The sequence below is a fragment of the Anabrus simplex genome, chromosome 4 (assembly GCF_040414725.1).
Source record: "Anabrus simplex isolate iqAnaSimp1 chromosome 4, ASM4041472v1, whole genome shotgun sequence".
In the NCBI taxonomy this organism is placed as follows: Eukaryota; Metazoa; Arthropoda; class Insecta; order Orthoptera; family Tettigoniidae; genus Anabrus; species Anabrus simplex.
Genome location: NC_090268.1, coordinates 92,675,279 through 92,689,222, shown reverse-complemented (window position 1 = coordinate 92,689,222; position 13,944 = coordinate 92,675,279). Strand labels below are relative to the sequence as shown.

The window sequence follows — 13,944 nt, the reverse complement described above, 5'->3', positions numbered from 1 at the left end:
AAATGTCAACAATATTCATGGATTTGTACTTTCTGTAATTAAGCTCTGGAAATGTTAACAGTCACCCTATATCAAAATCAGCTCCTTCGGTCTATCTTGGTTTGTAATTTGATTTATTATTTTCTCTATCAGTTACCTGCTCATTTGCAGTTTCATGTATTGAAACAGATTTTGCATCAGTAGACACAAAAGGCACTTTGTTCTCTGGTAACACACCTTCACCATTGTAACTAATCATAATTATTTCATTATTTACAAGCTTCATTTCAGCACTGGCACGTAACTTCAAGAGCTGAGTTTATCAATAAGCCCGCCAACATTTTCATCACCAGGAGCCCTCATGTGTAACTACTTTTACATGGGGTGGTTCCACTGAAATATCACCATTGGGATCTTAAGTCAGTAGCATATCCAGTGCTTCTGAAAGGGAAAATCCCTTCCTGCAAGGAAGATGTATGAATTTGGATAAAGTAACATGATCTGACAGCTGCAGAAATTTTACTGAGTATAAATGCCTAGCGTTGCCATATGGAAATGCTAATGATTCAACAATGACTACTACGGCATTGTGCGCCTGTACTATTTCAAATGCTTACAACATATATAATTAAGTGTGCATAACACTATTGTAAACATAATCTAATGAAACATCTTCATTTATAAATTTTATATCCTTCTTACGCGAAGCTGTCAACTATTTCGTAGGAAGAATAGGTGGGACTTATAACTTCTATGGCCATGAAACTCCGAACTCATACTGAAAACAAAATACCCTTACACTGTCTTAAAATGCCAAAAGTGCTCCTGTAGGCATGAATAACCTCATTTATCTTAGCTTGTGTTAATGAGCATTTAATTTGCTGCTTTTGTGAAGTGTGTGTAAATGAACAACTTATTTTAACCTTGATGTAGCTACAATTTCAGGGAGAGTCTGTTTCAATAATACTTCTCGGAGGATATTTTTATTTTGGACCTTAACTTTTCTACAGTATTGATCTCAGGAAGTTCATTTCTACAGCCTGGAGCTTACTATTTTTCTACTGTTAATGATGCAAGTTTCAAGGCGGCATGTTGTTATTGGTAAGAAGTAGGCCTGATAGAAGGTTCTTGTGGCTCTCATTGGAATCTGGTTGTCCCAGAAGAGGTTCCTGATTTGGTGGTAAGACTGAACACCTTTTTGATGTATGTTAGTGATTTCAGTAGAGGACCAACTATATTCTGTTACACAGAAATATTCATGAAAGGATTGTAATAAAAATGATCTAAAACTATGTATTTTTGATTAAATGTTTAATCACTTTTACACAGCCATTTGTCTTATAGTACAACACTACATATTTGCTTTTAAGCTTTCTTAACTTTTATTTAAAAGTCACTAGTAAATTTCATTTTACCATGACATTTTTCACCTCCATGATTACTTTCTTCTGGAATTGTACTTGAGTATTAGCACATTGCAATGTGGTACAAGAACACTTATAAAAATGCATCTGAATGCAGCTTTAAGTGTGGTAAACACAAATATATATTTTTTCTCTTATAATCTTTGATATAATGGATGAGATCAAATTCTACAAGGTGACATAATGAATCTTGGGGGATGCAGTTAAAAGTTAAGTTGTACTATATTTCTGATGATGACTATAGTTAAAACAGCCATAATAGCATAAGCAAATCTTAACCATACAATCAAAAGCTAGTTGCCAGGAAACTTTAATTTTGAAGAACAAGGACAGAAACAGCTTGACAACTTGAATATATTTATAGAATAATTTTAGTTCAACTAATACATTCATATGTCATTAATACAAAGAAATGAGTAGACAGATCAGTTCAAGCAAATGCTGAACAGATCCCTTCATTAAAGACATAAGTTATTCTCAAAAGGATGATAGACATTTCTGGCAATAAGCACACACTGATATTAAAATGGTCATTACATTTATTATCATATAATGAATTCACAAATATAAATGATGGCAATGACATATTTTACTGCTGGTGCAACAATAAAGAATGTGAAAGAATGCATGTGGAAGTTACTCTAAGCTCTCTTGAAGGAATTATACATAAATATGAATTCTTTCGTATTATCAATGTATTGCCCCAAGCCACACGGCAAAATTGTACCACTGTAGTTTAAAAAAAACTGTTATAAAAGACTGTAAAAATGAAAAATGCAAAACATTTCAAAATATAATACTGAAGTTGAAAATTTCAGATCAAAACTTAAGTACTAAATCACAGAAATTCCACTAATAGTCCAGGGAAGGCTTCATGATATCTTCATAAAACCTCATAAAACAGTAACAATTTTAACATTGTTATTAAAGAACTTATCACGTTCTCCATATATATGTTAATACTACAATTTCAAGAATAAACATCTTTTTAAAACTCTATACATTCCATAAACTTAATCAATCTATAAATAAATATTATACTTATGCCATTATGGTTCTTAAATAAATTCATACTCTTTTACTCAGGAAGGCAAAAACAGTAACATCCAACTCTGCTCCAGTAGTTTGGTCACTACTCATGCTTGAACTAGAGATGAGACGAGATAGTATATTACAATACATATTTCACAATATTACAGACGTGTGAACAAGGTACGATCACACTCAAATCACTCTGATTTACATTCTTATTACCATTAGATCTAGTAATGATATCTATCAAGCATGTCACAAAATATTACAGTAGTTTTTTTTAGTTAATCTACAAAATATAGTTTTATTATTTGTCAAAATTATTTTAAAAAGAAAATTGATAAGTCAGTTCCCATACGACTGAAACCATCAATAAGTAGACATTAAAGCAATTCACACAGGCATATTATTTATTATTTAAAAATGAGACTAATGTATCAGTCTTCCAAAGTGTTAGATATGAATCTTGATAAGATAAGCTCTACAGAGTAAGCTAAATATTACAAAATGTATTTCACTTTTCCACAGACCTTATAAAAAAGTTTAAGATTGCACCATGTTGGTGAAATTGTAGGGTCTATTTCCTGTAGAACAAAATTTGCAACTAAACTGGTATAAAATATGCACATGTGCTTGATTCAGTTATATACTGTTCTACTCATGTCACCCTAAAGGTGAAGATATGACCCGCATTTCAATAATCTGGGTTCATACATCTTAAAACGTAAATAAAAATGTGTAAGTTTTAAAATATAAAAATAAATACCGAGTGGATTAAATAATAAATCAGTCAAATACAAAATGGGAACATGTTCATATAAAAAACTTACAAAACTAAGGGGCTGCACGAACCAAGCTCCCTGTCTGGAATTAAGGTTTAACACCTCATTCAAATGCTATTCATATGATCTACAATAACCTATCAGTCATCTTTAAAGTCTTATTCTTACACGCTAAAAACTGTTCGTGGAACAAAATATTGTTCTTGTCATAATTTCCATTAATTTTTATGGTCTGCAATTCCATGACACACACAAAAGACAATATTGGGAGCTTTTGCGTAAACTATTTAAAGAATTTTATTTACTTTCCCATGATCATCCCATCTCTAGTTAAAATCTTTCTGAGCAGTTCTCTACCTACTTCAGTCAAAATTATCACAGTCTTGTTTAAATCTTAAGCGATCAGGCCCCTTATTTATGCAGGTTCAACTTCTTCAGGAGGACTGTTCATACTTATATCTGAAGAGCCATTTGTCATAAAATCTGGACTGGCACTTTTCATAGGTGACTCAGGAGGACATGTCAGCTTATCTAATTCAGCCTTCAGTGATTTAAAAGCATTGTGGAGCTCCTTGGAATCATGCGTTGCTAAGTAGCTTAGAATTTCCTATGAACAACAGAAAATATAATTATTCTTTGTCTTAGTAAGTGAAATATATAATACATGTACCAATTCATGTTCACATCTAAGAAGGAAATGTACAGACATATGACACATACACACCATTTTTCTTTTACAACGTATGAATATAAGACAATGATCCTTCTCTAGATGAATTATGTAGTACCACATATATGCTTTAACATCAAAACAATGAGTTCAAATCTATTAAGAAGCATGAAAATCTCCACAATAATAAACATGAACATTTATGAAGTGCTGCAACAAATTTATCTTTTGACGATGATGATTGTTGTTGTTTAAAGTGGCCTAACATCGAGATCATCGGCCCCTAATGGTACGAAATGAGACGAAATAGAATGACAAATTAAAATAAAATTCTCCACTGACCAGAATTCAAAGCGTGAGAACGAAGAATGACTGGATGGACATGAATTTAAAACAATCAGTGGATGCGACCCGCAATGCTTTACATCCACACAAACTGATGTAAAAGAATAGGATTACTGACCAAGGGACTGCTGCTATAGCATAACACTGAAACGATGATGCTTGTAGTCTAAAGGGGGTCCACAATCCCCTCTTAACGGTACTGATCGCTAGGAAAGTAGAACCATGGTATTTGTCATTTTGCGGTACTAATCAAAAGTAGCAGAGACTTGCAGTATTCCACACATTATTGTACTAATCAGAGGTTATGAAATTCAACATATAATACAGACCTATGTAGTTTATCTTTTAAAGCCTCTATTCAAACAGTATAGACCATTTTATGATGTAGGAGAATATTCTAAATATGATGTAATTTCACTGCCAGGAAACAAAATGTGATAATCAAGCCAACAAGATATATGGAATCTGTACAAAAACTCTCTGTACCATTCTCACCAAATATTTTGATAAGACAATTTAGTTACACATGAATTGTCCTCCACTGAACAGCAATGTCATCATCATCCTCCGTTTTCCCTTATCCAGTACCCGCCAGGTCGAGGCATTAATGGCACTTCTCCACCTTTCTCTCCCCTTCCGTCATTCCTCTTTCATAATTTTGTCCCAATCCAGATTTCTTCTTGCGTTCATTTTTACTGAATCGAACCACCTTGTTCTAGGTCTCCCTTCTGCTCACTTTCCCTTGATCTTCATTGTTGTGGTGCCTTTATTGAACTGCGTGCCACGCGCCTACGTCTGCAGTCAACACGCCAGACTGTAGCGCTGAATAATGACGTGACGCCAACTTACAGTATAAATTGGCATGCAGGACGAGCTGCGAAGCATTGCCGTACGCCGACCTGTCTGTACTCCAGTGACGTAGGGTATCCCCTATTTGAAGAAGTAGACCGACACAGGTCGTGAGGTTTCACCTCCACGCACTATCAGCCATTCCCTTTCTTCCTCTCACTGTAGTCTTCTTTGCCTCCAGCATACTCATGACATAATCTATTGTACAGAAGGAATTTACTCCTTACTATGTGCTTTAAGATAGGGCTTCCCTTAATATTTGTGTTCAGGCAACAATTGTGACTTAAAGCACACTCAGGAACTGACAACAGTCATTCCCACTAATAAGCATCATTTAGTAAAAAATGTACAGAGTTAATTTTCATGGTCACCAGCGAGAACAACCTTTAATTTCAGTGCAATGTGAAGTTAATGAATACTTGTAGACTGGTGAATCAATAAAATTAAGTCTGTGTTTGTACAAGTGTTTGCTTTTGTATACAACATTCATCTCCATAATCTGTTTTGGTATTCTCTCCTCCAACCTCTTGATGATGATGATGACCGTTGTTTAAAGAGTTCTAACAGCTAAGTTATCAGCCCCTAATGGTACAAGGTGCAATGAAATTAAAACTTCAAAATATATCCACTCACTAATATATAAAACGAATGATGATGAAAAAATGACCAAGAATCCAAAACAATCAGTGGATCCAATTCACAATGCCTTCTTTTCTGAAATGATGCTTGTTATAAAAAGGGGTCCAAAATCCAGGTTACTGGCCCCTCAAAATAGTACTAATCACTGATATAGCAGAACCATGGTGTTCCTCCTATAGCGGTACTAATCATAGATAACATAGACTCATGATGTTCCTCACATGGTGGTACTAACTATAGGCAATGCTCCTTTTAGTCGCCTCTTATGACTTTTTTTTTTGCTATTTGCTTTACGTCACACTGACACAGATAGGTCTTATGGCGACAATGGGATAGGAAAGGCCGAGGATTGGGAAGAAGCGGCCGTGGCCTTCATTAAGGTACAGCCGCATTTGCCTGGTGTGAAAATGGGAAACCACGGAAAACCACCTTCAGGGCTGATGAAAGTTCGATATATAATGCAACACATTTTTGTTCTCGGCCAATTTCGGTTGAAAAAATTGAAATTTTGTTTGGGACATCTTTGAATATTCCTGCTTTGTGTTGTAGAGTTTCATTAATTTCTGATACGTGGTAGCATTATAACTAGCCTTCAAAATGGCATCTGTAACAGAGGTGCGTACCAAACAGAGCACAGTTATTGAGTTTCTTTTGGTGGAAAGCCAGGGCATCACAGATATTCATAGGTGCTTGAAGAATGTCTACGGAGACCTGGCAGTGGACAAAAGCACACTGAATTGTTGCGCGAGGCATGTTTCATCATCACAACAATGTTGAGCAAATCTGTCTGATCTCCCGTGTGCTGGCCGGCAATTCATGGAGTGGCGCCACACAGACTCTCCCATGAAGATAAAGTTCAAAATAGTACCTTCAGCTGGTAAAGTCATGGCTACGGTCTTCTGGGTCTCTGAAGGGGTTATTCTGTTCGATGTCCTCCCTCGTGGTGAAATGACCAACTCTAAAGTGTATTGTGTTACTATAAGGAAACTGAAGAAATGACTTCAGCTGTTCGTAGCCACAAAAATGCACACGAACTTCTCCATGACAACGCAAGACTTCACACGAGCCTGCGCACCCTACAGGAGCTCACAAAACTTCAATGGACTGTTCTTCCTTATCCACCCTACAGCCCAGATAGTACTGACATAGGTATAGAATCTCTTGGAGGAGGAAAGTATTTGTGGAATATTTTATTTGTAAATCTTTTAAGTAGTACTTACTTATTTGTATTCCATTCAGCTACCTAACAGGTACAGTGTAAAAAATATTTTTCTAACATATGTCTGTTGTAACTAGTAGTTTACATTTCTATAGTAACTGGAACAGTCCAGAAAGTTTGTGATGTGCACTCTTTTAGCAGGGAAGCTCCTGCATTCTGATTGGCTACTCCAAGGCCAGGGTTCCCTTTTTAAAGGGAGCTAGACAGCATTTTGTGGTCTGTCTTAAGCCTGTCTGTCTTTGGTCTGCCATCTGCCGAAGTTTTGACGTTGTCGACTGCTCGCTTTCAGGATGGGTGGCCTAAGGGTAGGCACGGTTGTTTTCAGTCCCGTTTTAAAGTGCAGCTAAATTTTGTTAAAGTATCACACAGGAGACTGCCCTAATTGCCAATCTATCAAACAGATGTTTTGGAAAGGTCCTTTAACTTCATTCTAAATCGTAATAGCATATTGTGTTTCCTCTTACCTTCAAGAGTGTTTTGTACAACTTGGTTTGTAATTAGATGTACGGTATTTGCTCGACTCTTTGAACTTATATGGAAGCTCTTGTCAAGGAACATCTATATGTGGGTCTCAAAGAACATGTAATTTGTATTTCACAAACTGTGTATCAGTATTTTCTTAATTGCTGACTTGTTCGTAATTATTTTGTAAAGTCCATTTTGCAAATAATATTTTTGAAAATCAAAGATCACCGTTGATTTTTCCGAAAACCGCAACCTAAGCTACTCCATGCCCTTGGTAGGTTCCTAGCACTGTTCCGCGTTCCTTATCGTCAAGTTGCCCTCACTAATTTTTACTTGTGCTGTTTTTGCCACAATTCATTACATGGTTTGGTGTGTGTAGCGTTTAAGGTACCTTGTAATTTGATTTACTTTCCTCCCTTTAACTGTGTTTGTGTAACTGCTGAAGTAAAGGTTACAGTATATCTCAAATTTCCCTCTCCTTCTGACACCCACCTGTTTGGTCCAATGAAGGATGCATGCACTCTGTGGGAAGCACTACATGGCTGATGGGGAAGTAATTGATTCAGCATGACGTTGGCTCCGACATCAACCAGTCAAGTGGTATCATGCAGGCACACAGGCCCTCACATTACGGTGATGTAAGGCCGTAGCACTGAATAGATCCGACAGGTTTAATAAATCAGGAGTATATTGTATCAAATGCCAAAATTGTGGGAAAAAATACATTGGACAATCAGGGAGGAGTTTAGAGACGAGATACAAGGAGCACGTGAATACGGTGAGACACAGGAGATTCTCAGCAATGGGAGAACACATGGAAGAACACAAACATAATTTTACGGAAATAGACAAAGATATGGAAATATTGCACATGACAACGAAAGGAAAATTAATGGACGCTTTAGAGAAAATAAATATATATATTGACCAGAGAAACAATAATGAAAGTAACTTAAACGAACCACTGAATGAAGAAAATGCAATGTACCGATTGGCATACAATCATATAAGAAGAGAGAGAAAGGAGCGAAAGAAATAGTTCTGGTCACAAGTACGCGCCCCCTCCATCCCCTACATTACAAACCGGCAGCACAACGACAGGTAGCAGCGAGCCTAACAAGGTCATTGACAGCAGAGAACAGAACACGTTTGTTTATTCAAACTAGTACAAGAATACTTCGGTCAAGGTTAAATTTTGGCAACCAGTCGAGCTGAAGTAAGTAAATACAAATTTCTCTAAATATCTCAGATATCGTTCTTTTATAAACACATCGCTAAAGATTAGTTTTTGGTTTATTATTATTTCAAGGAGTTTGACGGTTAGAAAGCGACCAGCATGGTCATCGCGTGACCAGTAGCAGAGTAGCAGATTGACAACAAGGAAGGAAGGACGACATATTGTTTGGGTTCAGACCAATATCACAACATTTTAATTTTTGGATAAATTAGATGGAATGAAGAAAGTAGGCCTAAATAATTTCTCAAGACATCTGAGTAACTGCCTTTTTCGCAAAAGGTCTCTAAAGTTAGTTTGTTTGGTTTATTTATTTAAGGCATTGGACGAGATAAAGAGAAGATATTCTGATATGAGAGGTCTAGAAAATTATAACAGACTTTAAGAAGAAAGAAGAGGGCAGAAACATTTTAAAGGATAACTAATTTTATAGATGTTATTTATTATTTTACAAATTGATATTTATTATTTATGATTTTATGATTTTAGGATAAAGACTATTTATAGATGTTATCTATTATTTTACAAATTAATTTATTTAAGGATTTCCACTAAATGACAAGTTAAATGTTAAATTTAGACAAGAAGAAATAATTATTCTTTCAGATGTAAATAAGGACATAAATTAACATATAGAGATTAATTTAATAGGTTACATTAGTTAGGAAATTTCCAGTAAAATCTGCAACAAATGACATAGTAAATAGGAAAGGTGAAACTAAGAGAAATTGTTGTAACAATTTTCAAAATTCATATTCATACCTGCCAACTTTACGAAACCAAAAATCAGGAGATTTTGATATGAAAATCAGGAAAAATCAGGAGAAATCAGGAGATACAATTGGTCAAAACTGCTTATTCTACATGTCTTGCACAATACAGTACTACAATATATTTATAATACTTATTGTCTCAAAGCCCGATTGTAGCTATACGAGGTTACAAGGCTAAAAATTACACATCTCTATTCCCTCACAGAAAGTATGTGAGTGAGACGATCGGTCCCTGATAAGCCTGCTGAAAATAGTATGAACGCATGTGTGAATCAGTCATGCACTTGGATGCCATTAGGCTACTTAGCAAATGCATAGATTAATATATTGCACCAAGTGCCCGTGCGATTATGCAAAGCGCAATGCTATTTGGATCAAATAACTAGCTGATGAACCCGTGCTTCACTACGGAATTCTCAGAAAGACTGTCCTTATAGTTTTCTCAACTAAAGTCAACATAGGCCATTACAATGACGCCAGTATGAATGTTGCGATAAAAAGCAATGTTGTCATATGAAATATTTGATAAAATGAAAACAGTACATTTTCTCACTTTTAGCGAAATGTACTACGGTATTACAAGTTGTCCATTTCATGACCGTATCGATGTTTAATCAAGAAGTAAGTATAAATAACCACCTAATCGATACTTTATTAATGCCTGAGGCATTCTTGATGTACTACGGTGTCGATCTAACAGTTCAAAAGTTTCAGAGCTAGAATGACCAGGCTGCAGACAGCCGTGAATACTCCTGTGTAATTATTCCGTTTAAGTGTGCACACTGCTCATTCCAATCACTGCCTCAGAGCAGGGATTGAATAGCTGGAATACTATGCTGATCCAGTGTGTTACGTACCAGTAGTATCAGAAAATTTATGAACCAGTGGAATGGTATGCTAAAGAAGAGAGAGTACTAACTCCCCACTCCCCAGCTACTTCCCGCCAATATTCAGGCAGGTTGTTATACTCAATATGCAGCAGCAATCCTATCTATCGGAGATAAATGGCAGCAGAATACACAAAGCACATCACAACAAACAATGGTCAATGTAATGTTATTGCTGATCAATTTTATGAGCTTCCTATATTGGAGGCCTTCACACTTAGTTTTGTTCCAAATCTGTGATTTAGAGCATCTAATGTCAAGTGAGTCCTCCTTTCTTTCATGACAACCTCTTGTGTTATTTAAGCAATTGTTCCTTCATGACTTTTTTCTCATTCTTATAATTATCTTCACAATTTAATCACCATCACCACCAATATTATTCAGGGTGTCCACCAAATCCAGATTTTAAAATTCCCTGACATTTCCCTGTTTTCCAGACATAAAAACCAGTTTTTTCCCTGATAAAATGACAAAAAACAAAATTATAAAGGAAGTATCAGTAATATTAAAATACATTTTTTAAAAAGCAATTAATGTGCATATTAAATTTCAAAACTTGGAAGTTTAATTTAGTCTAATTAAATTAACTAAGTTTTTTTTATGTACTACCATTACTACTTCAGCGATGAAATTTCTTCATAGCCACCAACGACTGTCGAGCTTCTGCCATCACCCTCCGCTTCTTTTGTTCTAATTCTTTCAACAACAAAGCAGCCTTTCTCTTATTATTATTATTATTATTATTATTTTGCAAAGAATCTTCTACTTCCAATGCTTCACGTTTCTCCTTTAGATTTTGAAAATACAAAGCATGAGCATTCCTTGCAGCATGGAGCATGTTCTTTCAATTCCACCAGGGTTTGGGATAGCATCATATATTATTCTTTGTGCTACAAGGGATACTTTTAGCATGTTCCCTACTATAATTTCTTTATTAAAAGGAAAACCATGTTCAAGTGAAGCATTTCCATGAAACAATATTAGAATCATTTTGAGAAATGAAGCCAACTTTTCTGTTTTCAAATTTACTGTTGGAAAAACAGTGCGAAGCCAAAAGTGATCTGACCTCTTGTCTTTAAAAGTCAAAGAATTTAATTTATGCCAGTGGTGACCTTTCCAGTAACTTCTGGCATAAAGCTACAACTCCTCTTAGACAATATGTGCGAAACACTAATATATCTCTATCATTTAATTTCAAAGTATCATTCTCACAAACAGAAGTGAGCCCCCTTTGTACAAGATCGGCTTCATTACCCGAGATCCATTTGTTTTCAACAAAGGCATTTAAAGCTATCCTTAGCAACCTGCTGCTTAGAGGCTACTTGGCTACACTTAGATCGAAACAAGAAATTAATTTAGTCAGTTTATATGCCAGCGATGAGCAGACCCAGCCAACAGCTGGAAACTGCAGATGATGATGATGACGATGACGATGATATGCCAGTGGTGACCTTTCCAGTAACTTCTGGCATAAAGCTACAACTCCTCTTAGACAATCTGTGCGAAACACTAATATATCTCTATCATTTAATTCAGGAGTGCCATGAAGTGCTGCTTTAGCAGCAGAACCTATGTCAATTTTAGATGCAGGCAGAAGATTTTCTTTACTGTCTAAATTCATTTTAGGACACTTTCTGAAGACTTCAGCAACTCAGACTTAACAAACCTTGTCATGACATTTATCATTAATAAAAGATTCATAAAGGAGTGATGCAAATGGAGGATCTGTCTGAAACTTTTAGGATTTCTTCTACTGCCATTTTATATGAATTGTGCACAGTATGGAAGCCACAAGATCCAATGTTCAACAAAATAGGGACATCTAGATCATCATTTAATAAATTACTAAAATTCTGAAGGAACTTTTTATTAACATTTGGACCATCCATTGAAATTTGTAAGTTTTTTTTTAGATAGAGTCCTTGCTGTGCTTGCAAAAAAAAAAAAAAAAAAAAAAAAAAAACATTTAACAAATTTGAGGAGGTAGTGACCAAGAAGCATGGAATCAAAATAAGAAGTGCATACTTCATTAGTATCAGGATTGAAACTATGAACTACAAGATCCATTTGGTCCGTCTGAGAAACTTTATTCAGTGACTCGTCAAACCCAACAGTGAAATGTGTGCACTTACTCAAGAACATGTTTACGGAAATAGAGCGCTACACCATGAGTGATTCTATATGCAACTTTTGTTCTGTGCAGTTGAACTTTCGAAGTTGTTTCAGAGTCTGGAAACATTACTGGAAACAAACGTACACTAGCTTCACTGGCACGTAAAGAACGGTGTTGCATGACAGTATGCATGCACCATATAATCTCAGCTTTGGTTACTTGCTCTCCTGAAAGATAATTCTGTAGACATCTAGTCTCTGGTGAACCTTTTCTAATGGAAGAAGAAGAAGAGGTGGAGTCATATCTGATAAGGTTCTTTGTGGTAGCTGTGGCAGGCAGAGGGCAACTTGTGCACGGCCAGGTATTATCTACTGAGTTTAAGTCTCTTGTTACTTCAGTATTCGAATGTTCCTTTTTAAAATCACTTGAAAGGGATGGCGAGAACTGGCTGAACTTGACACTACTGGCATGATCTTTCCTCCCATGTGACTTTTTAATGCCTGCTTCCCAATCTTGCTAACAGTAAATGATGTTTTACATATTATGCAGATTACAATATTATGCAATATGCTGAAAATTTGTCTTGAGGCATGGGTTTCAACCATGTTCTGAAAGTACCATCAAGCAGCCACCTTTCATTAAACAAAGTTTTCCTTGGCTTTGATGGAGATATTGTTAGCTAAAAAAAGAAGAAAGATAAGGATATTGTAAAAATCTTTTAAATAGTCCTAAATTCCACACAGCTTTCTTCTAAACTGACAGTTTGTAAAACCTGTGAGCACTGCCTTATCTATGCTGCCAGCACTCTACTGCTTCAATAACAGCTGATGCAATATAACTGCGGTACACAGACCTCGTAAAATGTAATACCGTACTACAAAAATCACACGCGAATCACTAGTGAAAACAAATTCGCAAATCCTTCTAAGATAGTGCATGCACTTCCTAACAATATCCAATACAAACAAGAATAGGTACATTATTAATAAGAATAAAAGAAATAAATTTTTTTCAACTAATGACTGGCATAGGAAGGATGTTATATGGCTGATCGAGACCACGGTGCCTATTTTTCCCGAGTCCCATTCTTGCCACTTGTCTTTCATGAACTATACTGAGGTATGATACACAGACTAACTATATACTAACCAACACATGGATGTAAATTAAATTCCATCTACAGTGAACACTATTAAACCTATACCACACACACCGAGTGAGGTAGCTTAACCACATGGTGATGTAGACAATACAATTGTCAGCCAGGTTTCGAAATTGCACTCAACCGATAAAAATCGATATGAATGGCAGCATGAGATTGGCTGGATCAAGACCGAATACATCCAAACATACTTCACAAACTCAAAATCTCTTAACCAACAAACAACCTTTTATGTCGCACCGACACAGCTAGGTCTGATCAAAAATCACATTCGAGATCACACTTTATTAACTTCTCATTACGATTTAATTCCTGGCATAAAATGAATGCCCTAGAGTAATATTATAAAAACTGAAAAATGAGTTTATATT

The 13,944-nt window shown here is 35.7% G+C and overlaps 1 protein-coding gene across 3 annotated transcripts in view; it reads right to left on the bottom strand.

Annotated features, from left to right (window-relative positions):
- Positions 1 to 1,279: 1,279 nt before the first annotated feature.
- LOC136871657 (uncharacterized) overlaps positions 1,280 to 13,944 on the bottom strand; it is a 235,513-nt gene continuing 222,848 nt past the window's right edge. For all 3 annotated transcript variants that reach the window (XM_067145140.2, XM_067145139.2, XM_067145141.2), the window contains one exon: positions 1,280 to 3,824. In XM_067145140.2, the coding sequence (XP_067001241.2) occupies positions 3,633 to 3,824 (192 nt within the window). In that variant the 3' untranslated portion in view covers positions 1,280 to 3,632. The remainder of the gene's footprint in view (positions 3,825 to 13,944) is intronic.